At 36.9% G+C, this 25,796-nt stretch overlaps 1 protein-coding gene across 1 annotated transcript in view; it reads right to left on the bottom strand.

Moving 5' to 3' along the window:
• Positions 1 to 17,966: 17,966 nt before the first annotated feature.
• RBPJ (recombination signal binding protein for immunoglobulin kappa J region) overlaps positions 17,967 to 25,796 on the bottom strand; it is a 118,875-nt gene continuing 111,045 nt past the window's right edge. The window contains exons 8-11 of the mRNA XM_063459904.1: positions 23,903 to 24,043; positions 23,447 to 23,602; positions 21,378 to 21,481; positions 17,967 to 18,452 (exon numbers count right to left, since the gene is read on the bottom strand). Coding sequence (XP_063315974.1) covers positions 18,149 to 18,452; positions 21,378 to 21,481; positions 23,447 to 23,602; positions 23,903 to 24,043 — 705 coding nt within the window. The 3' untranslated portion in view covers positions 17,967 to 18,148. The remainder of the gene's footprint in view (positions 18,453 to 21,377; positions 21,482 to 23,446; positions 23,603 to 23,902; positions 24,044 to 25,796) is intronic.

Raw genomic sequence — 25,796 nt, 5'->3', positions numbered from 1 at the left:
GGAATATGACGTCATATCCCGGCCCCGGTCTCATTAAGCTGCACGCGAGGGAGGGGGAGCAGAGACAGAACAGCCTGCTCCCCCAGCAGCCGCAAGAAGAGCTTCCCCTGCGGCCGCCAGCACAGCTATCAGTCTGCCCACCCACAGGTACCAAAAAGTATGTATGTCAGTGGGAGTGTGTGTGTGTGTGTGTCTGTCTGGGTCATGGTGTGTGTGTCTGTCTGGGTCATGCTGTGTGTGTCTGTCTGGGTCATGCTGTGTGTGTGTCTGGGTCATGGTGTGTGTGTGTCTGGGTCATGGTGTGTGTGTGTCTGGGTCATGGTGTGTGTGTCTGTCTGGGTCATGCTGTGTGTGTCTGTCTGGGTCATGGTGTGTCTGTCTGGGTCATGGTGTGTCTGTCTGGGTCATGCTGTGTGTGTGTCTGGGTCATGCTGTGTGTGTCTGTCTGGGTCATGCTGTGTGTGTCTGTCTGGGTCATGCTGTGTGTGTCTGTCTGGGTCATGGTGTGTGTGTCTGTCTGGGTCATGGTATGTGTGTGTGTGTGTGTGTGTCTGTCTGGGTCATGGTGTGTGTGTGTCTGTCTGGGTCATGGTGTGTGTGTCTGTCTGGGTCATGATGTGTGTGTGTGTGTGTGTCTGTCTGGGTCATGGTGTGTGTGTGTCTGTCTGGGTCATGCTGTGTGTGTGTCTGTCTGGGTCATGCTGTGTGTGTGTGTCTGTCTGGGTCATGCTGTGTGTGTGTGTCTGTCTGGGTCATGCTGTGTGTGTCTGTCTGTCTGTGTCATGCTGTGTGTGTGTGTCTGTCTGGGTCATGGTGTGTGTGTCTGTCTGTCTGTGTCATGCTGTGTGTGTCTGTCTGTGTCATGCTGTGTGTCTGTCTGTGTCATGCTGTGTGTCTGTCTGTGTCATGCTGTGTGTCTGTCTGTGTCATGCTGTGTGTCTGTCTGGGTCATGCTGTGTGTCTGTCTGGGTCATGGTGTGTGTGTCTGTCTGGGTCATGGTGTGTGTGTCTGTCTGGGTCATGGTGTGTGTGTCTGTCTGGGTCATGGTGTGTGTGTCTGTCTGGGTCATGGTGTGTGTGTCTGTCTGGGTCATGGTGTGTGTGTCTGTCTGGGTCATGGTGTGTGTGTCTGTCTGGGTCATGGTGTGTGTGTCTGTCTGGGTCATGGTGTGTGTGTCTGTCTGGGTCATGGTGTGTGTGTCTGTCTGGGTCATGGTGTGTGTGTCTGTCTGGGTCATGGTGTGTGTGTCTGTCTGTGTCACGGTGTGTGTGTCTGTCATGGTGTCATGGTGTGTGTGTCTGTCATGGTGTGTATGTCTGTGTGTGTGTCATGGTGTGTGTGTGTGTCTGTCGTGGTGTGTGTGTCTGTCTGTCGTGGTGTGTGTGTCTGTCTGTCGTGGTGTGTGTGTGTGTGTCTGTCGTGATGTGTGTGTCTGTCGTGGTGTGTGTGTGTGTGTCTGTCGTGGTGTGTGTGTGTGTGTCTGTCATGGTGTGTGTCGTGGTGTGGGTGTCAGTCGTGGTGTCTGTGTCAGTCGTAGTGTCTGTGTCAGTCGTGGTGTCTGTCTGTGTTTTTAAAAATAGTGTTTTACTCACGTTTATTATTTTCCAACGTCGTGCTGGTCTCTGCCTCTATGACTGAGATCATCAAGCTTGATGATCTCAGCCAATCTGCACTGACACAGGAAGCGCCTCTAGTGACCGTATATATATATATATATATATATATATATATATATAACTCAATCATCTGGGGTGGCAAGACATAGCCCTACACATTACATGCGACAATATATGGCGCAATGACTTATGGGGCTGGCATCGATTTTTTTTTCCCAGGGCTGCTTTATATCCCCAGTCCGGCCCTGGTGAGGAGCAGGAACACTGAGCTCCTTTGCTGCATTCACCGTCCCTTCCTCCCCGGCCGGGTAAGTGTAAGCAGAGTAGGCACCTGCAATGTGGGGAAAGCAGGTGCCTACTCTGCTATAACGCCAGCATGTACGCCATGCAAGTTTGGCATGCTTGGTGTACAGTGTGGGGAGCAGATGAGTAGCAGTGTATGTACAGTGTGGAAAAATGAATACCAAAAATACAGAAAAAAAACAAGGCACTAAAAATGTATTAAACATAACTTTAAAGTATACTGTTTACACAGTGTACTTTAAATATAAAGCACTTTTTCATGAATTTTTGTATTGTGATTGTAACAAACACCAAACTTTGTTTTAAAGACACAGCGCCATTTTTAAAAAATATTGTTTTAAGTATTTGTTTGGGGCTATTGCAGTTTGCAAGTTGCTGCTAATTACAACTTTTTAACCTCTTAAGACCGCAGCAAAATTTACAAGTTGTGATCCAAAAAAAACGTAAACAAAACCTGGCATTTGCGCTATGTCTGTCCAACCGTAATTCACCTCTTTCATATTAAATGCACCCACACTTAGGAGAAAATAAGAATTTATTAAGTTATTTTAGTTCTAAGTGACATTTTAACTGTGAATGTCAAAATACTGTTTGCTTTTACTGCAATACAATACACATATTTGTATTCAGCGATGTCTCACGTGTAAAACAGTACCCCCTATGTACAGGTTTTATGGTGTTTTGGGAAGTTACAGGGTCAAATATAGCGTGTTACATATTTCAGTTTTTTTTTCACATTGAAATTCGCCAGATTGGTTACGTTGCCTTTGAGACCATATGGAAGCCCAGGAATAAGAATTACCCCCATGATGGCATACCATTTGCAAAAGTAGACAACCCAAGGTATTGCAAATGGAGTATGTCCAGTCATTTTTAGTAGCCACTTGGTCACAAACACTGGCCAAAGTTAGTGTTAATATTTGAAAATGCAAAAAACAAATTTGAACGCAAATTTTGGCCAGTGTTTGTGACTAACTGGCTACTAAAAAAAAACTAAATATACCCTATTTGCAATACCCTGGGTTGTCTACTATTGCAAACGGTATGCCATCATGGGGATCATTTTCATTCCTGGGCTACCATACGGTCTCAAATGCAACCTGGCGAATTTAAATGTGAAAAAACTGAAACGCAAACCTTATATTTGACTGTAACTTTTGAAAACACCATAAAACCTGTACATGAGGGGTACTGTTATACTCAGGAGACTTCGCTGAACACAAATATTAGTGTTTCAATTATATTGTCAGTGTAAGTGCCATTTGTGTGTGAAAAATGCAAAAAATTTCACTGTCACTGATGATATCGTCGTAATATATTTTACTGTTTTGAAACACTAATATTTGTGTTCAGCGAAGTCTTCCGAGTAAAACAGTACCCCCCATGTACAGGTTTTATGGTGTCTTGGAAAGTTACAGGGTTAAATATAGTGCTAGAAAATTTAATTCCCTGAACTTTCGGCCCGGGTTGTCAGGCAGGTCCTGCAAATTGTAATTAATAAAATGACCTAATTATGTAAAATTACTACATAAATATATACGTAGAATTATTATATAATATAATTTTTTATTTTATTATTAAATAATATCATTTTTTATTTTTATATAGGTATATATATATATATATATATATATATATATATAGTGATATATACTTATATATATATATAGATATTATTTCATTCTACATGTATTTTGATATCAATATATATATTAATTTTAAAATACAGTTAGAACATAATTACGCATGTTTATATATTTTTTATCTATTTATTTTTTATTATTTTTTTAATTTTATTTAACATATTTATATATTTATTTTTATTATATATAAATATATATATATATATATATAATGAATATTATATATATATTTAATCAATATTGTACGTGTATTTTGATATTAATATATATATAATTATGTATATATTAATATTAAAATACACGTAGACAGTGTATGTATATTTATGTGTATGTGTATATATATATACTTAGATCATATATATAATAAATATATATATGATCTAAGTATATATAATCTTATTTTTACACTGTTTTAACTTATTTTATTTTATTTCCAGGCAGCAGGGGGAGTACCTGTCATTACAGGCACTCCCCCTGCTGGCATTGACATGGACGGCTATGCCGTCCATGTGATCGCGGGGTCCTCACAAGGACCTCGCGATCACATGGCCCTGGGGGTCCGAAGAGGACAGAGGGGGACTCCCTGGGCTCCAAGGTAATTCCCCCATTCCGCGATCGCCGGCGTCGGATCGCCGGCGACCGGGTAAGTACAAAGGATTGCAGGACGTTCTATGCCGTCCTGCGGCATTTAGAGCCACCAAAATAAGGACGGCATAGAACGTCCTGCGGTCTTAAGGGGTTAATATGAAAAAAATGGGAGAAAATACGAATTTTTTTATTTTTTTAGTTCTACATGACATTTTAACTGGCAATGTCATAATACTGTTTGCTTTTACTACAATAAAATACACATATTTGTATTCAGCAAAGTCTCACGTGTAAAACAGTACCCCCTATGTACAGGTTTTATGGTGTTTTGGGAAGTTACAGGGTCAAATATAGCGTGTTACATTTGAAATTGAAATTCGCCAGATTGGTTACGTTGTCTTTGAGACTGTATAGTAGCCCAGGAAATAAATTTACACCCATAATGGCATACCATTTGCAATAGTAGACGACCCAAGGTATTGCAAATGGGGTATGTCCAGTCTTTTTTAGTAGCCATTTGGTTACAAACACTGGTCAAAGTTAGCGTTAGTATTTGTTTGTGTGAAAAATACAAAAAACGCCAATTTTGTCCAGTGTTTGTGACTAAGTGGCTACTAAAAAAAGACTGGACATACCCCATTTGCAATACCTTGGGTTGTCTACTATTGCAAATAGTATGCCATCATAGGGGTAATTTTCATTCTTGGGCTACCATAGGGTCATAAAGGCAACGTAAGCAATCTGGCGAATTTTAAAGTGAAAAAAATGAAACACAAGCCTCATATTTGACGCTGTAATTTTTGAAAACACCATAAAACCTGTACATAAGGGGTACTGTTGTACTCGGGAGACTTCGATGAACACAAATATTTGTGTTTCAAAACAGTAAAAAGTATTGCAGCAATAATATCGTCCGTGTAAGTGCTGTTTGTGCGTGAAAAATGCAAAAAATACATTTTACTGTTTTGAAACACTAATATTTGTGTTCAGCGAAGTCTCCCGAGTAAAACAGCACCCCCCATGTACAGGTTTTATGGTGTCTTGGAAAGTTATAGAGTTAAATATAGTGCTAGCAAATTAAATTCCCTATACTTTCGGCATGGGTTGTCAGGCAGGTCCCGCTAATTGTAATTAATTAGGTTACCTAATTATGTAAAATTATTACATAAATATATGTGTAGAATTAATATATGTGTATATATACATATATATATATAATTTTTTTTAATATTTTTATTTATATATAGGTATATATACGTATATATTTATGTATATAGATCTATATATTATTTCGTTCTATATATTTTTTAATATTTTATTTTTAATTATTTTTTTATTTTATTTTTTTACGTATTTACATATTTTTTATATTATTTATATATATATATATATATATATATATATATAACAATAAATATATATATATATATATATATTTAATCAGTATCAGTCTACGTGTAATTTTATTTTAATATATATATATATATATATTATATATATATATATTAATATTAAAATACACCTAGACAGTGTATGTGTGTGTGTGTGTGTATATGTGTGTGTATATATATATATATATATATACACACACTTAGATCATATATATATATATATATTATATATATATATGATCTAAGTATATATATATATATATATATATATATATATATATATTTTTTTTTTTTACACTTATCTTATTTTATTTGATTTTCAGCCAGTTAGTCCCCCTGCTGGCAATACAGAAGCCAGCTATCCCGGCCATGTGATTGTGAGGTCCTCGGGGGGACCGGAGGAGGAAGATCTGCCGCGGGGGGGCTTCCTGGGAGTCCCCCCAACCGCGATAGCCGGCGTGGGATCGCCGGCGACCGGGTAAGTGAATAAAAACCGGAGGGCGTACATTTACGTCCTGCGGCGTTTAGAGACGCTTTTAAAAGGACGTAAATGTACACCCTCCGGACTTAAAGGGTTAATAAAATGCTTCATGCTAATTGTGTAAATCCTATAATATTTACCCAAAGTACATTGTGCCTATTAAGCACTCATAATATATGCGATATCCATGCAGAAGATATGAAAGAGAAAAAAGGATAAATACATATTCTGTAATATTGTTCATTAACCCCTTAAGGACCAAATTTCTGGAACAAAAGGGAATCATGACATGTCACACGTCATGTGTCCTTAAAGGAACACTATAGTCACCTAAATTACTTTAGCTAAATAAAGCCGTTTTAGTGTATAGATCATTCCTTCAATTTCACTGCTCAATTCACTGTCATTTAGGAGTTAAATCACTTTGTTTCTGTTTATGCAGCCCTAGCCACACCTCCCCTGGCTATGATTGACAGAGCCTGCATGAAGAAAAAAAAAACTGGTTTCACTTTCAAACAGATGTAATTTACCTTAAATAATTGTATCTCAATCTCTAAATTGAACTTTAATCACATACAGGAGGCTCTTGCAGGGTCTAGCAAGCTATTAACATAGCAGGGGATAAGAAAATCTTAATTAAACAGAACTTGCATTAAAGAAAGCCTAAATAGGGCTCTCTTTACAAGAAGTGTTTATGGAAGGCTGTGCAAGTCACGTTCAAGGAAGTAGTGAAGCTGCAGGGGCATGTTCTATACACCAAAACAGCTTCATTAAGCTAAAGTTGTTCAGGTGACTATAGTGTCCCTTTAAGGGGTTAAATAATGAAGTGGTATATAAATTAATTGAACCAACAAGCCACCTTGAAAGAGAGCTGTGTTATAAACTTCCAGATGGTAAGTAACTGATGAGCAGCAATACTGTCAAGTAATTTAATTGACAACTTCAAAAGTTAAAATAAATGCAGGTAGGTAATAGAAACCACAAGTTCCTTGTAGTAACACCTTGCCAGCACGAGTGATACTACAATTCCTCCATCCAGCTACAGAGAACACAGGCACTGTGAGGTCTATTCATAACTCCGATACTTCCGGGAGGCTGGGCAATTGGATCCTGCGTACGTGATATGTGATGACGCATTTCGCTGATACACTGCTTTTTCAGATGTGTGTGTCACTCACTGCTCATAATTTTTAAGTACACTTCATGGCCGTACATCATTATAGAAGGCTGGTAATGCAGTCCTATGACTGGGTCTTCCACAAATCACAAATTAAAGGAAAAAATAATCAACTACCAAAGGTTAGAAGACAATAATGGATACACATTCTCAAAATAATATCCAGACACATAAATACATGTCTAAATATTAATAAGAACCCGCTGTTCTCAGATTTTAAATATAAGAAAGAGGGCGGAGCTAGCTGTAGACTGAAGGAGACGTGCATGTCCTGAGCTCTCTGGAGACTATGCCCAAAACTGTTTATTTCCCTCAAGATTGGGAGGAAAAAAATGATATCTGATCCTCTATGAACACTACGAGTCACAAATCTAAAGCTTACAGATACGAGACAATGCTGTCCTCTAAAGATATTAGAGATCTACTCCGAATAACCCCACAGTCGCGGTGACGCCACTGTAAGCGCCAACGTAACCTCCGAATTAGAGGTATCTCCGGAAAAATGCTTGACACTGAAATTCCTCATTACATAAGGAGACTGCTGACCTCACTGCTCTCATCAGCAAAGCCAAGACCATCCTTCTAGAAAACGTTTTCCCAAGTCACCAAAAGCCCCAGAGGGGGTCCCAATAGACTTATCGGTGTGTTTCCAATCACTCAGGAGCAAGCAGCTGGTCAAAGCAGCTAAATGTGAATAACCTACATAAAAATTTAAAGGACCTGCCTTATCCTTTTACAATGACCACTCCAGGTTGACGGTTACCTGGCGACGAGCAAAAAATAAAAATGGTGACACAAATTCTGAAGGACAATGACGTTAAGTACGGCTGGGGCCCAGGACACAGGCTCTCTTTGCTTCAGGACGGAAAGCGCATACTAATTTTGCATATCTCCGATTCAGATAAATTTCTCAAATCGCTGGTACTGCCCTTGCTGGACACCTCGGTGAGGTCTACCACGGATCAAGAACCCACTATCTCCTCTAAGCTATGGGATATGAAGAAAATCAAACCATTTTATCAGAGATGGAGCTGTACTGAGAGTCCGCTGAACACAATGTTAAAGGATCACTATAGTGTCAGGGTCCCCCTCCCTTGGCGCTGAAGGGGTTAAAACCCCATCAGCCTCTTACCTTTATCCAGCACCGGGCTTCCTCGGTCCTGGTGACCTCTCCTCCCCCGCCAACGTCAGCTCCCGAGTGGCATTCAAACAGTCCATAGGAAAACATTTCTTAATGCTTTCCTATTGATGTTCTGCACGCTGGATGCAAATTTTGCATCCAGCGTCACAGAAGCGCCTCTAGCAGCGGTCCTGAAGACAGCCACTAGAGGTTGGATTAACCCTGCAATGTAACGGTTAAAACCTGGGGGACCTGGCACCCAGACCACTTCATTGAGCTGAAGTGGTCTGGGTGACTATAGTGTCCCTTTAACAAATACATGAGCTCTATAAAGAGATAAAATGTACTTTCCCTGACTCTACAGCTGAAATCTTATGCTGTCTATGGAGTACCTGCCGAGATACTGCATATTGCTTCGGCTTTTGTTTTTCTTTATCCTCAATTTAACTTTTGGATTAATCCTAAATTTATTTAGCAGTCCCAAATACTGTTCTCTAGAAGAGGTTTGTGTCCAGGTTAACTCACACCCTACTATATCTAGCGATTGTAGAAAAGTATCTTAAAAGCTACTTATATGTTATATATGACACTTATAGCAGTATATAACCCTCATGACAGTTGGTATACGTGTATTATCTTATACTGTGTTCTTGCACCAACAGTCATTACTTATGTATGCGTTGCATTGAAAACAGCTAATTCTGCTTTATGTTTGCTGTCTGCATTTACTAAGCTACAATAAAAAATATAAATTAGAATAAAATATATATATATATAGGAAAGGAAGAAATAAAATGGGTACATAAACAAAACACTTTGGAAGCCCCTAGAATAAAAATAGAATGTATGTATTTTTAAAAAATATATTTTTATACTAGTTATAACAATAAATAGTTTTATTTAATGGGTTCTAAATAGCTTATCTTTTATACAGAATGTTTTATATTTTATTAATGATATTTTTCTGATATAAGGATCTAAATATAAGATAAGATTGATGTTTTTGGTAAGTATAAATGGGTATAAGCTTAAAAAGAGAGTTATAATTTATATTTAGACTTGTATTTATATCTATGTATAGAATTTTGAGAATGTGTATCCATTATTCACAGCCAACTTTAAAGCGGGGCAAACGGGGCAGGTGCCCCATGCCCAGTTACTCCCGTGGGCTCCGCTGTCCGCAAAAAAAAAATCTTTATTTGCCCCATGGGCCCGCCGGTGCTGCGGCTGCACCGGGAGACCTTGTTTTATGGCAGTAGGCTGGGAGGAAATGACTGCAGTGAGTCACTTCCTCTCAGATAGGATGAAGCCGCGCGGGATGGAGGAGAAGGCTGTCAGGAGGGAGCTGGAGTGCCAGAGCCTCACACTCCCAACTACCTCAGCCTGCCACTGGACCCCAGGGAACCACCCTCCTAAACCCATAAGATAGTGCTGGAGGGTGGCTTTATAAATGTAAACTTTGCATGTCTGTCAGTATTTGTGTGTGTCTTAGTAGGTGTGTATGTGTGTGAGTATGTCTGTCAAGGTGCCTGTGTATGTCTGTCACCACTTATATGTGTGTGTGTGTGTGTGTGTGTGTCTGTCAGTGTGGCAGTATGTTTGTCAGGGTGTGTGTATGTGTGTCACTATGTCTGTGTGTCAGTGTGTAAAAATTTAAACTTTGCATGTGTGTCAGTATGTCTGTGTGTATGTCTGTCAGTGTGTGTCACTTTGTCAGTATGTATATCTGTATCTGTATTTAGTATAACTATGTTTCTCTATGTGGTCTGCGTGTATCTGTCTCTGAATGAGTGTCAGGTTGTGTATCTGTGTGTGTGTATCTGTGTCAGTCTGTATCTGCATGTGTTTCAGTGTGTGTGTGGCAGTGCATACATCTCATCATTCAAATCGCCAACACTACACACAAGTACACTGCTGCATTCAACCTTCAACACTACATACAAACACACCCCTGCATTGAAACGTCAACAATACATACAAACACACCTTTGTGATAAACACCAAATATATATATAAAAAAACACACCCCAGCATTAAAAAAAAAAAAAAAACTACACATGCTTGCATTCAAACACCAACACCATATACAAACACACCCCTACATTTACACAAACATACTTCCATGCAAAAACATGCTTCCATTCAAACACACAAACACAGCTCAGTGCTAAATACAACTCTGCAAGCATGGGAAAATGTTTCCGCTACTGTGTTGGGAAGTGGAGAGCGTGATTGCATGTCAGGGAGTGGGGGTCAAGGGGCCCAATCAATATTAAATATGGCCCAGCCATTATTATGATTAAACTAGTGGTAGTCAATTATCTATTCCTTTAATTTGTGGAAGACCCAATCATGGGGCTGCATTACTAGACTTCTATGATGGTGTAAGCCCATAAGTTGGACTTAAATATGATGCACAGTGAGTGACCCACATATCTGAAGAAGCCCTGTATCGGCAAAACATTATCATATACGCAGGATGCAATTACTGCAAGTATCGGAGCTACAAACAAACCTCACAGTGTCAGTGTTGCCGGGGGCTGTATGGAGGTATTTCAGTATCGCTCGTACTGGGAAGGAGTTACTACAAGAAACTTGGGGTTTGTGTTACCTACCTGCATTTATTTTAACTTTTGAAGTTGTGTCAATAAAATTACTTAATATTGCTGCTCCAGTGGTATAACCAGGGCTATGGTCAAAATTGTGCACCCTCCAGCCCCCAACCTATTCCTATTTATTGACTTTCCATAGATCCAACCTTTTATGTGTATATTTCTCCATGCCACAGAAAAGTCCATATTGCAACCCAAGTAGTTCGTTAGAGGACCACTCCACTTTTCAATGAAAAGCCTCTGATTGGTTATTTCCCCATGATGAGACAAAGTATTTTTATGGGGAAAAAGAGGAAGGCTTGCTAAAGTTTTTGCAAGCTCTTTGAAAAAATACCCCTAACAAATACAATGCATAAAAAAATCTTTCATTGAGGGTATATATCCACTAAACCGTGATTTCTTCTTTTTTTTGCCTATTTGAAAAGTGGAGTGTCCTTCAAGCATGCAGCAGATACCAAGTACAATTGTGTCTATAGCTCAATTTTTCCATTGTAATCTTTTAAAGTGAATCTGTCAGTGTCTGGGTACTTTGCATAATTTGCAAAGAACTCCAATGGTGACATAATCACTAGGTGTCCGGTTGCCATAGGGAGCAGGGGAAGGTAGGTTATACTTACCTGGAAACAGCAGCTAACATCTTGCATGACGGTACAGAATTGAGGTCTATGGAAGATCATGCGAGACCCTACATAGAGTCAGCTTCCCCCAACCTCCTTAAAAATTTGTATGACCAAAAAAAAAAAATCATTCATATGCACAAAATCTTAAACATTTCTCAAACTCAAGAATGCAGAAGTCCTAAATTGCCACAGCTTGTTCGTGGACTCATTTATGATATTGTGAACACAAATAGCAGTTACCCTGCAAGACTAAGTCATGCTCTGCAGGTACAATTAATAATTTTCATCAACAATCTTGGATTGAGACATTTCCCAAAGCTGTTCCCATGGAGATAGTGGAAAAACTACGACTATTGATGTGCCTTAAAATCCTGTTTGGGAACCACAGGTATGGAAAACAAAGCTTATTGCATCTCTTTTATTTGCATATGACGTGGATGAAACATAGCGGCTACATGTGGTGAAAGATTCAGTTCCAAGATTTAAATGCTTACCCATACAAAAAATAAATAAAAAAAAAGGACAACAAAACTCATCCTATGTATTTGTAGCCTTTTACCTGCCCAGCTATGTGTATATCATAAAGTGGATGTTTATTTAATGAACCAGTTCTCAACTCATCTTATAATACAAGTCATGCTTGCATAATGTTAATGGTGTAATTCCTGCGTTTGGCAAGCTATAAGTAGTAAAATATGCCTCGGGAAGCACGTGTGGTTACTCCAATTCCACAGTAAATAAACAATGGTTTCCTCATCCCCTGAAGGCACTGATTCAACTAATTTGTAACATTTTATTTAATTCCCAGAGAAGCATAATATCAGACTAACTCAATCAACATGTTAACAAAGGGCAAAGTCTAGGGGCAATAAATTGGACTTCTGTGTAGCAACTTTTGTAGCACTAAGCATTTCAAGGAATCTGTTCTCAATAATAGACAATTTTTAAAGTAATAACAAGAGCATCTTATGTATCAAGTTTATATATTTTTAAAGAATTGCTCATAAACGTTCAAAGTAGAACAGAAAAAATAAAACAAATTATTGGCAGTCCCCAGTATACTGATCTCACCATAAACTGCAGCAATCTGTCTCAAAGGATTTCTATCTGGAACGGAATAAGAAATTCATACAGGCGGCAGAATATTATCATCGCGGGTAATCCAGGTTGTCTTTTTCCAACTTTTTTTGCGCACCCCTTGTTTGTAAATCAGTTCAAATACATGTTTAATTAGCATTAATAGTCAACATGCTTAAATGTACCTTGATAAAAGGAATATAACACTTCATTGTGGAATTATAGTGTTAACAAAATTTAATGTGTAAAATTGCCAAAATAAAAAATATATACACAAATAAAATATACAGTTACATGATTAAAAAGAATCATATAAAATGATACCTTCCTGACAATGTTTAGGAGAGGGGGGAAAAGGGTGCAGCTGATTTGATATTTTGTTAAACATAAATATGACTTGCAACATTTTACAAAATATTTGGTTATGTGGAATAATAGTACGAGTAAGAAGACTCTTAAAATGGTTTGCATTTTTACTTTTTATTTATCGAGACTGCCCATATTGCATGATTTATTTTTTTCCTTGATGAAAATGTAACTGAGCAGATTTTCTAAAAACAATAAAATAAAAATAATGTTAAAAAGTTGCTGAATTCTTTATTTTATTGCTAAGAAACCAGAACCACAGTTTAACAATATAACCCTTGAAGGACTGAAAGTAAAAAGCTTGCCTCATTTAACAGCACATATAAGCTATACAGAAGACATTAGTAAGAGGCTGAAGGCGATACTTGCAGGAACTATGTAAAAATAACAATAAACACGAGAACAAGTAATAAGATTCAGTTCTTAAAGGGTTAACCAGCAACCCCATTAGCCCCCTGAGTGCTTAGAAGGTGTATAATTCAACCCTCTGTGACTCATAGGGATAATGCATTTAACAAAGCAGTCATTCAAACCCACACTGTAGTGCTCACAAACAAGGAGTCTGGCACAAAAAAAACAACAAAAAAACAAAAACATTTGTTCAATACTCAACATAAACACAGCCGCAACAGAAAAGAAAGTTAACACATAGCTAGACATAATTAAAAAAAAAAGAAAAAAGAAAGCAATATACACAGATCTTTGCAGAGTTATTTGGTATAAACAGTTTGTCATCTATTGTGTGTACACAGTAATTACAGGGCAAATTACCAGTTAAAAGGACAGTAAACTTGTGGAGCGTTTTGACGTTTTATTTTACACAAACTGAAAGCTAAATATCTGCAGCATTGCTCAATTATATAATTTATTTTAAATAAGGTAAGAAAAGCCAAGTTTATGTAATTTCAAGCACACTATCTTATACAGCAAAAAGTGCGAGTTAACTCCTTTAAGTCTCTAGGATCATAGAAAGACAAAATAAAAAAGTGACTGAATATTTCTGCATTAGAAGAGCTATATAATTTTGACATTATATAGATTAAGATGTATTAATGCCGCATTTTGAATAATGTTACTGTCCCTTTGTAACTGGGATTTATAACCTCATTTAGGGTATATAAACCCCCACTTCTATCAAACAAACCACATAGAAAGTATTTACTTCTGACTTAGTAGACAGCAAGGGCCCATCATAAAAGAGAGAAGACAAAAATATGGACAAGGCCAATACAGTAAAACAAATCTGTCTGGACGAAATGCAACTTCTTCAAACATCTTTATAAACAGGTTTCATTAGATGATAAATTCAAACCTAAAAAAACATTGCACAAAGATGAGACTGCACCATTTTACAATACTGTTGCAGACATTACAGAACAAGGAGCTAACTTTACCGAGATACGGTACAATGCTCAGACAATTACAAAGCTGTGGAAGACAACTCTGGAAATACAGCTTTAATAATGTATGTACAGATAAGCACAACAATCATTAGACAGTTAGTTCTCGTAGTGTTTGAGCCAAAATGATGGTATATTTGGTGGAAAAAGGTTTGCTGGTGAAGTCAATTATTTCACGCAATTTGGGAAGTGCCAATAGGGTTGTTCCATGTTTTTTTAAACGGTTTAAATAAGGTGGGTCTTCCCACACCAACAAATATTTTTTTTTACTGGTCACACATAAATGGCTGCACAGCAAGAAGAAAAACAAACTTTATACTTTGGTAACTGATACTTCCATTGTCATAAATCATAATACAAAAGCAAGATGTGGCATTGAATCAACAAAGCGGCACTGTCAAGACGCTGACAAAAGACATTACTGTAATACATTACAAGCACAATTAACAGACAAGACAAAAAATTATATTGTAACTTCCAGTAAACCATTTACAGCAAGGAAAACCAAGAGATAAGGCCACAATGAGTTCTGTTCTTGGTCACTAACAGAGATGAGCAAGGCAGTTTTTTGATGTTTTTTTTTTCCGATTATTATTATTATTATTATTTTTTTTATTTTTTTTTACTAAAAGCTAACACACACACACAAAAAAAAAGCTTCAGTTTCTATACAAATGGTATATAAAAAAAGACAAGACATCAAGAAAAAGGCTTACAGCATAACCACTTTTTTTCCTGGGATGGTGAGAAATAATGCCTCCCAGCAATTTCCTACATTATGTCTTTACCAGGATTTTTTTTTTCACAGCTGTAGTGAAGTGGTATTATAGTGTTTTGGCAGGGGTACACACAAACAGCATATGAACAAGAAAACAAAACAAAAAATTCTAAATATGAAACAAGGAGAGAAAAAAAATACCTAACTGCATTTGCAATATTTAGAAAAGACTGTGCTCTTAGAGCACTCATAATGTCTGCGGGTGATATTTTCTGCTGGTTAATGTAGCGAAGAAGCAAACCTGAAAGGCACATAATGCTACGTGGCTAGCAAAAATTCAGGTTTAGAGTCACGTGAGCTGGACATTTAACATAGCTTCCCGCAAAGGTAAAGGGGACACAGAGAGGATAGACACTACTCACTCACAGACAGAACAGCAAAGACTGTTGGCTCTTCTATATGGCAATATGCAGTCATCAGCTGCCTTATATGAGACACATGCAGGTAAAAGGCAAATTGTGAAACAATGTCAGGCTCAGTATTTTAGGTAAACATCCCAAACTCCACTTAAACTGGACTAAGCTACAAAAACCTAAGCGCTGTCACATCACGGTATTGACCTAAATTGAGTTACTTAGAATGAACGTTAGAAAAGGGTTTATATCTTTTCTATGATTTGCATTATCTAACAGTTACCGGTCGTTAGAAATATCACTCCAGTTAAAGCACCATTTGTAGACTAGCCTTTTGATGATTTTATCAGGAGGTTTGCTTGCTCACAGAAGGATGCTAGTCTTTCAGCTTCACACGAGTAATATTTGGCCATAACAGCTGAAATGTTTAATGAAGGAGCATTCGTCTCGTTCATATGTTTGACTTACAGCAGCAGCAATGCCACCTGTCTCGCCACCTTTGGCACTGAACGACAATCAACTGTACTCTAAACTCTTTACAAAAAAATAAAAAAATCAGCTGGCTTTTTGGAATGCACGGTGAGCTTACTCATCTGTAACTGTTCAAGCACCAGAGGGGGAACAACTCATCGACATGAGATGCCTCTATGTCTGCCACTGAAATGGGTAAATGAAGCAAGATGAACTGGGCTGTGATCACGTGTAAAAAGTTATCCATGTTTAATTATTATAAAAAAATTTAAGTAAAAAAATAAGCAGCGTCCAACCACAAACTGACTAGACAGGAGGCGAAGCTGTTTAAAATGAAGCTGAAATAAGAAAGCCTATTTCAAAATCAATGTAATTCTCTCTTCTCTTTCTACAATGTTAAAATGAATTGCTGTTAAGAATATATTAAAAAATAGCAACCCTCATCTTCTCAGTTGTAAGGAGCTCAATACACTTGCCTCCTAAAATCCCAAGTGCATGCATGATGGCATCAAACGGCAACATACCATGCATGTTACCTAATGTAGGCCCTGTGCAAAATGCAAATCTCTCTTGGCAGAATGTTCAGCCCTGCCGAAGTTCACTTCTTTGGCAAGAGAGTGCAAATTACGGGCCTTTCTAGTAACGTGTGTGATGTGTCACATTATGCCACATACTAGTTTGCCAGGAGGGTGTGTACTAACGGACTCATGACAACGTCAGATAAAAGGTAATGTGTACTATCTTACAAAAGTTATTTTTTTAAACAGTGAAGAAATAGAATTATGAAGGGACTGGTTCTTTCTAAAAAAAAAATCCCAGTATTAAATTGTACATATCTCATAATTCTAAGCTCCATAGCCCAAAAATGGAGATAAACAGAGACATCTAATGGGAAAATATCACCTTTAAAATAATAATAATAAAAAAAAAAGTTATAAAAACACTTAACTTACACTTAATACAAGTTATGTACAAGATTTTAAAACCTGAACAGAACCACAAAAAAACAAACAAAAAAAAAATGATCTTGATTTAAAAAGAAATAAATAAAATATCTGTATGTCTTGCTAATATGGAGTAGCAGGATATGAATGTGATTGTTTAAATGCCATGTATGTTTACAGGTACATTGGGACCACAGAGAGTCTCTATAAATACATTAACATCTTCACTGTCAGCAGCCTAACAAGGTGCTCAAGAGCAGTCCAATGAAGAGGCTAGAGAGACAAAGAAAAATAGGGATAACACTACATAGAACAATAGAAAACAGAATATAAGAGACTAAAATCCGGGCACTATTGACATATACTGTTCATATTGCAGGCAAGGTAGAGGCATTTTTTTTTTCTTTTTTTTTTTTTTAAAGCTTTAGCACTGACTTTCATAAAATCTTAAAAACAAACTATATGATGGCCAAAAAAGGTTCTATGGTAGAAAAAAACAAACAAAAAAAACATTCAATTAAAAAAATAATATTTAAATTTAGAGAAGAAATTAAAAAAACACTTTTCCAGCCTTTGACCAAAAAAGAAAAAAAAAAAATTATATATATTTAACATTTTGTTTACTTTCTAACTGAAAGAGTATTGTAATTGAATGACAAGTATTTTCTGGCTTGGAACCAGATTATACTTTATAAAAAAAAAAAGGAAAAACAAAAAGCTCAAAGCGGAACCCTTCCCCCGACCCGAAAAAAAAAAGCCTATTTGGTAACAAAAGTAGTATATGTTGTGATACAAAAAGGTATGGTGAAAATATACCTTTTACTAAAGCTTATACAAGTGTATTGGTCCGTAAAAACTATGTTATACTCATGCTTTCTAGCTGATATTTTTCCGCTCACAGCCACATTTTCTGTTTCATGCCGATATTTTTTTTTAAATAAACACACAGCCAAAAGAGACCTTCAGGGAGATCATACACTTGCATATCCCTCCCTCCCACCCCTCTCCCTTTCATTATTGTGGCTTCTACTTCTTGCTCGGCACTTGCAGTTCACAAGATCCAGGCAATATGAATTAGAATGGGGAGACATTTTCCCACAAAAGCACAAAATAAAAATACAAGATGGAAAAAAAATATATATTATACATGTCCTTCCATGTAAAAACATAAAAAGTTAGCTTAAGTCCAGGTGCAAAAAGTCTGTGGTTAGGATACTACTGCTGCCGTGGATGATGTGACATTGGTTGAATTTGAGTAAGTTCCATCAATGTTTATAATGGTTTCGTTGGAGGCCAGAAGACTTGAATTGGCTCGTAAGATTGCCCCAGCTGCACTACAATGTGGTCTGGGTCCAGGCTCTGGTGTATATGTGAAAGTAAGGCTGGTGGAATAAATTATGCCATCATTTCGGACCAATGTAACTGGCACTTGTACTGGCTGACGCACCCATCTCCAACCTTCTCGGAAAGCAGAAATGTCAGGAACAACACACAACATAGTCTCTGCACATCTGGGGAAAAAAACAACAACAAAGCGATCATGTTTTCCACAAAACATTGCCTTCAGTGGTCTCAGTGTGCACTCTCCAAATGTAATTAGGCAACTGGGATGAGACAGAACCACAGGTGGCATATTTGGATTACAGTGGGAAAGCGCACAACTGAAGAACTCAAAATGTTATGTGAAGCATTACAAAAATAGATTTGTTGAAATTATTAGGAAACAATAGAAGAAAAAAAAATAATCAAATTTGAAAACCTTAAATATCTAATGAGAGTACAGCCAACATATGTTTCTCTCCTGTTCACAACTCTAGCACTGTACTGATTTGCCTTCATCTTGAATTTACAAAAACAAATATGCTGTCCCCTCTAGAATGACTACTAATGTTTTACTCACTTTTCTTTTCCTCAACTTCTGCTCTTGTACATATATACTTATTTTATCTTCTTATTTCACCTTATTGCAATCTTCAAAGTGTATAATGTGCTATCTTTATTATACTCAAGCACAACAAAATTAAAGAATTACAAAAAATAATAAATGTGTTTTTAGGCACTCATAATTAATACGAGATGGCACGAGTAATTCAACCGAGGATTCTCAAAAACATTGCAGAGAAACCGTGGAACAGAGGGGGGATTATTATGTAATAGACATGTGCATTCGTTTTCGTACGCATACGATTTCGTCCAGAAATTCTGTTATTTTCGTATTAGTTTACTAAAACGTAAACGAAATATAAACGAAACGGAAGGGCAAATGCCGAATGCATTACCTTTTAGTTTTGTCCGTTTAATAGACTCCGTGCTTCAGGGGAATTAACCCCCACAGCACGGAGAAAATAACTGCGCATGCGTGAAAAACAAAAACAAACAAAAAAAAAAAACCAGCTCCCTCCTTGTAATATTAATTCATCCCCCCTCCCACCCCATTAAAACCTATGGGGGTCACTATGAACCCCATATTAATAAAAGGGTGGTTAAATCCTGCGGCATTCCGTGAGTAGGGGCATGTCGCCTAAACAGCGAGCAGCCGCTGTCATTTAACACTAAATATAAATCATGATTGAGGTCACCCCAGGTTCCACCATGAATATAACTAAAATGGGGGGCACATATTGCCAGGTTAAATTCTCCTGCATGCGTAGGGGCATGTCGCCTAAACAAACGTAAAACACTAGTGCAATAAAGGGGTAACTGGCACAGGTTAAATCCTGCTGCATGCCCCTACCTGTGCCAGGTCCCCCCCGTGTAAATGAATTATTATGTATTATGAATATGGGGTTATAGTGACCGCCATACTGATTTATATTTTGTTTTAAAGGATAGCGGCAGCAACTGGCTTTTTAGGCGACATGCTGCGAGTAGGGGCATATGGGAGCATTTAACCTCCCTTTTATTAATATGGGGTTCATTTAGACCCCCATAGGTTTTAATGCAGGTGGAGGGGGTAGGAATGGCTATTTATAACAAGGAGGGAGCTGGTAGCGCTGCCGGCTCACTCCTTGGTTGTTTTTTGTTTTGGTTTTTTTTGTGCATGCGTAGTGCTGTTTTTGTCCTAATGGACGAAAACAAATAATTTTTAACGAATTTCGTTAGAAAACGAATAGTTTGCGGACGAAATTGGGGATTGCCGAATTAAATTTTTAGTTAGTACGAAATCATTCGTACGAAATGAAAATACACTGGTGCACTAAGTGCAATAATATATATATATATATATATATATAGATATATATATATATATAATGTGAGGGTTTTAGTCAATGTTCTAAAAGACTAACTCACATTTTTAAGAGCTACTAAGAGCTCTGCTGTACTCAGAGTGGATGGTGCAGTGCCCAGTGATGGTATATAATCTCCACATACAGTGGTGGCACAATATGTAAAAAACAAAGGAAAATCCAATGGTAAATTATATTTTTGTAAATTATACATAATAAAAAGTATTCTACAAACACATTGCCCATTTGGACGTTTTTGCAAAGATATTGCATTGCTTTATTTGTTTCCTTTGTTTCATTAAATAAAGAGATTATCTGACATACAGTTTGGAGGAAATGTAACTTTCCTGATTTCTACATATCCTATGTGGGGATTAGACCACCCCATGGTATAAAAACGTTCCTTTATTAATATTCCAAGTATTACATACACAAAAAAAATCAAAATAGTCGACATTTCGTTTTGTTTAAGAACTTTCCGTATTATTATTTAAAATTACACTATTGTTTGCTTGTTTTCCTTTGAGATCCTTGGAATTTAATATCAATAACATCAATCGGTCCCTATATACATACATACATACATATATATATATATATATACACATACACTGTATTTACCCAAATCTAACGCGCACCTTTATTGCAATTATTTCATAATTTGCCAATGAATTTGAAAGTTCGCTGGTGAATTTCAAATTTCACCCCGGAAAGAGGGCTGTCCTCACTTAATGACCGTTGTAGATCATTAACTTGCGTTAAGTGAGGAGCAATTTGAGTTATAAGCAGCTATTGTAAAACAAAAATTGCAAAAGTAATGCACAATGTTGTGTGGTAGTGTCTTCTTGTACAAATACGCATTAAATTCGCCAGCGAAAACATTTTTTCAACTTCCAGGTTGAAAAAATTGAGGTGCACATTAGATTTGAGTTAATATGAGAAATATACATATACATGTACATGTATGTATGAATATTATTGCACTTGTAGCCTATTTTATATAATAATTACCCCCTGCTTAGCACGGTTTATCTACATTCATTCTGGTTTAATAGTCAAAATTAGTTATGTCGTAAATCACATTTCCCATGACATGACTGATTCACAAACGTTTAAACTTGCCAGATACAGTCTTTACTAACTCAACTAATGAGATTTTAGTATGTTAGTCATAATTTATAATTATATCATTTAGATTCCCATATATACCTGTACATTGTTTCCGCTTCCACATCACCAAACCAGACACGTAAATTTGGAGTGAAGTTCTGTCCTGTTAGTTCCAGCATCGCTACATCCCCGCCGCCATTCAACTAATAAAATGGGAATACGAAGAAAAAGAAATGTAGACAATGAAGTAGGAACTTTGGTAGAATCCACCCTAAATAATCTTTTTTTTTTTTAAATCAATCTTTGCAAAGTGTGTAAACATAAATTGTTCTCCAACAACATAAAGTGCTCAATATATAGCGTGTCCATTCATATTTGTAAAAAAGGAACACCAGGCTTCTTTTAAAGTTTCACTTTTCGGTCACAAAAAAACCCTTAAACAGCATCTTGTTTTGCAAAAAGCTGCTAACTGCTCTAGTACACAGGCCGTCAATGAATGAAATAAAGTTTAAAAGGAAAAAGAGAGTACAATGTATTCACAATAAACTGACCAATTACAAATGAAGGCCTCTATTTATCAATTTAGTATAAGCTTTTAAAATTATCTAATATTTTTTTATTATTGACATTTAAAGTATTTCAGATTTTATAAATATAAAGATGAAACAATTTCACTTTGTTACCCATTTTTATTGTAGTTAATAAACAAAATGTAAGCAACAATAGAATCATCACTGCAAACAGTTGCAAGACCCTATATCCTAGCGAAAGTACATTACTCACACAAGCCCATTTTAATGATTGGGACTGTACAAGCTCTCGTAGTATTGTCACGTTCTCCAAAATTCATCATGTTTGTCTAAACGCCCTATCAAGGCCTCTGTACGCTCCTCCAGTCGACTGAACCAACTCTTTGGGGTCAGTGGGGATTTAATATTTTTGATAAACTTTTAAAAATATGTAATATTCTGAAAAATATTTTGATATATATTTTTAATATGAAATATATATTTTTTAGATTTTAATATTTTGAAAAAACTATTTTAAAAGTTAACCAAAAAATATTAATTCAAGGTCTAAATAGGGTACCTGGGGAAACCTTAAAATGTTGAAGTTCATGGGCATGTTAATGTCTTTTGCAAGAAAATGTATGCAAATGTATGCCAATAATATGTTGTATAGCTCCTGATAAGTAATCCAAAACATGCCATTATTATCAAATAGCAGGAAAAATATATTCCAATAACAGTACATTATAAAAAATAAAAAATGATTTATGTTATAAGGACCACAAGCACCGGCTGAAGCAATGTACCAATGTTATTTAATTTTACCTGAAACCGGACATTGAATTTGCTTTAGTATAATTACAGTGGATCTCCTTTTTTCTTATAGTAATACTTTTATGTTTAAATTAATCACAGCATGAATTAATCCAGTCTTATTTTTATATTGGTAACTGTCATATATCATACAATTCATTGATGATAACTTGAGCAAGATTAATTCAGTCTACAAGTATCACCTTAATTATTCTTAATCTCTCCTGCCCAACAGACTATTCACTAAAAACTCCGGCAGCATTGAATTTTATACGCTGGAATTTCATTCTCTATATAGGAGTCATACTTCTAAATGAGAGCAACATTAAAACTAAAACAGGCTTACTACTTACACAAAAGTGTTGATAGGCTTACTACCTTGTGTAGCTGAAGCTCACTCTTTTAATCATAAACCCATCACCTGTCTCACTCGGAAATGAAGGCCTATTGCCAGTCTTTCTATAAAGTAAGCCCATCTCCACTGCAAACTGGAAGATAAGCTTATTGATCCTTATTGGGCCAATTTTTCTTTAAACTCATAAGCCTACCAGCTACATAAGACTCATACAACTCAAATAATAGCTGCTCAAAACAGCACAGAAGTCACTAATATAGCTAAAATATATTTTAAGTAAAATGTACAGCACATAGGCATGCAAGAAAGCCCATCTGTAAAAGTAATGAAAATATGAACAGTGTTGGTGCGTTAAGAGCTTGGTTGAACTTCTGATAAAGATGACAATGTTAACAGATCAATTAACAGTAATTAAACACACTAAGATACACAAAAAATAAAAAAAAATAATAACTGCAACAGCCTCTAGACAAAGCATATCAGTACTATACCTGAAGGCTTTCTACAACAGGAACAGGAGTCACTGGTGCATATACTGGCCCCATGCCTTCATAAAATGTATATTCAGCCTTGTCTGTGCTAATGATTGTCCAAGATGCGCCATCATTAATCATCTCTTTGTTTGGTTCTTTGGGACATGGAGTGGCCTTCAAAGCAAGAACACAAAATGAGAGTAAGAAAAATATAATTTGATGATGTAAGTTTCCAGTAATATTTAATAAGCCAAAAAAATTGCACGCATTTGATTGGACCTCAGATAAGAATTCAAGGTAAGTTTTAAGTTCATTTAACAGGTTTTCCTCTGAACATGTGACAAGTGCCCAACAGTGATTACAGATAAAATAACATAAGCTGCAAAAAGGGTTGGAAAACACACTTTAAGAAGGGGGAGGCCAGAGCTGTGGCCAGCTGGCCCCTGTGCACAACACATACACAGAAAAACTCACCTGAAACTGGATAATTCTTTCCTGAGAAAGGCACAAGTACATTCTTTCAGTATCCTTTAGGTAGAAAGCACATTTATGGAGCTGGGACACTGGATCATCTGCATCTAACAGTGCTGTTTGTTTATCAACTTTCCTGATTATCTGCAAGCAAAGAGAATTGAATTGTTTGATTATTTTATAAAATACTAAAAGTAGGTTCACTTAGCAGCACTAAATCTTTTAACACCATGAAACTGACTTCACTAATCAGTAAAGTAAAGTGTGGTGTAAAAGGAAAAATGCTCTTTTAATTTGCAACTGCGAATGCCACTTCAGAATTCACTGCTTGGGGAACCTCCTCCCCCCTCCCACATGTCCCCCCACCCCCCTTTTAAGCTTTTAAGTACACGCCACTGCTCAAATACAAAACATAAAATAAAAACCTGTTCGATATTCCCCCAATGAAAACATGCATGCATTTAATTATGCCTTTTTAAACTGGGGGTATATCTAAATACAGCTTGCAAAAGCTGGAAATGTGTTGTCTGCAGCCTCTGCAAGGACTGCCCATTCTGACCCTGCCCAGACTTTCTGTGGCTGTCCAATCACAGACTTCCCAAATGCAACTCGAGGAGAAGTCTTTGCAAGGCAGATGGTATGGGCAATTGCTGCCTCTTGAGTTTATCTCCACTGAGCTAAACACATCAAGAAGTAACAGGGCTGGTTATTTGATTGACAGCTAAGGTTAATTTAAAAAAGTGCTATTTAAGTGTTCTTGCATGGCAAGACCACTTAATATTATCTCACATAGATTATTCTTATTCTTATTATAGTCAAATTTACCACCCTAACTCCTCCCACAGTTTTTACACTACATAGACAGTAAGATACCGAAACGTGCGGATTGTTCCTGATTGGTGTGCTATTACTTTGTGGAACGTTTCGCCGAATGATTCACAAAATATCGTTGTTTTTGTGGCGAAATTGGTCCCATAGGAATGAATGGCAAAGCTAGAGTGGGAGCTGGCAAAAGCTGAAAAATCAGGACATGATTTCTAAACTGCCACCACTCCCTCATTTTCAAGCCCACCTACACAAATCTTATATCAAAACGTTCAGCTATCCCTGCTGCCACTAAACATATCCACGGCTAAGCCATAGTCCTGAATTGTTTTCACAATATGACCATTTGTTTGCAACTCACGCCGTCCATTGACATTCATTGAAACTCCACTCTAGCCAGCTCAAATTTGAAGGGCAATATCTAAACTGCGACTGTGCCTTCATTTTTAATATTTCAGAGACATACGATGCGCTGGGTCTTGTGATTCTCACAATATAAAGCTCTTCGCTGTAGGATTTATAGTTTTTAAAATACGACTGTTTGAAGATGGCAACTGCCAGTGAAGTGAGCAATTTGGAGCAGTTTGTTTTTAACCGCTCTTCTCTGCCCTATTTGAAATCTATTAGTTCCTGTTGCTATTTGGTGGAATGTTCGAGGGATTTGAAAGATTTGAAAGCTCTTCTCTGCCCTTGCTGTAGAGTGAGTGAACCACACTCCAACCTTTCCACAGTTACTCCAGCCACTCCAACCACACAACAGTTACTCAAGCCACTCCACCCAGTTACTCCGCCCACTCCAGTTGTAGACTACTGGTGGAGGCAAGAACACTTCCCACTATTTCCCCAGAAATAGTAGCTTTTCTAGTTTGTATTGAAATCTGCACTTTTTGTAAAAAATAAAATAAAAGAGTACACACTTTTCACACACAGCAAGCTTAAGTGCTTTAGGAGTCTGGAATGTTCCTTTAAAATAAATGCAATCTAAATCAAACGGTTAAAAATGACCCAAAGAGCAAATAGACTATATTTTCAGGGCAAGATGTCACACTCAAACATGAATCTCTCTGCTGGC

Source organism: Pelobates fuscus, chromosome 6 (assembly GCF_036172605.1).
Source record: "Pelobates fuscus isolate aPelFus1 chromosome 6, aPelFus1.pri, whole genome shotgun sequence".
In the NCBI taxonomy this organism is placed as follows: Eukaryota; Metazoa; Chordata; class Amphibia; order Anura; family Pelobatidae; genus Pelobates; species Pelobates fuscus.
The sequence above is the reverse complement of the archived record's forward strand: the minus strand, read 5'-3'. Positions and strand labels throughout refer to the sequence as shown.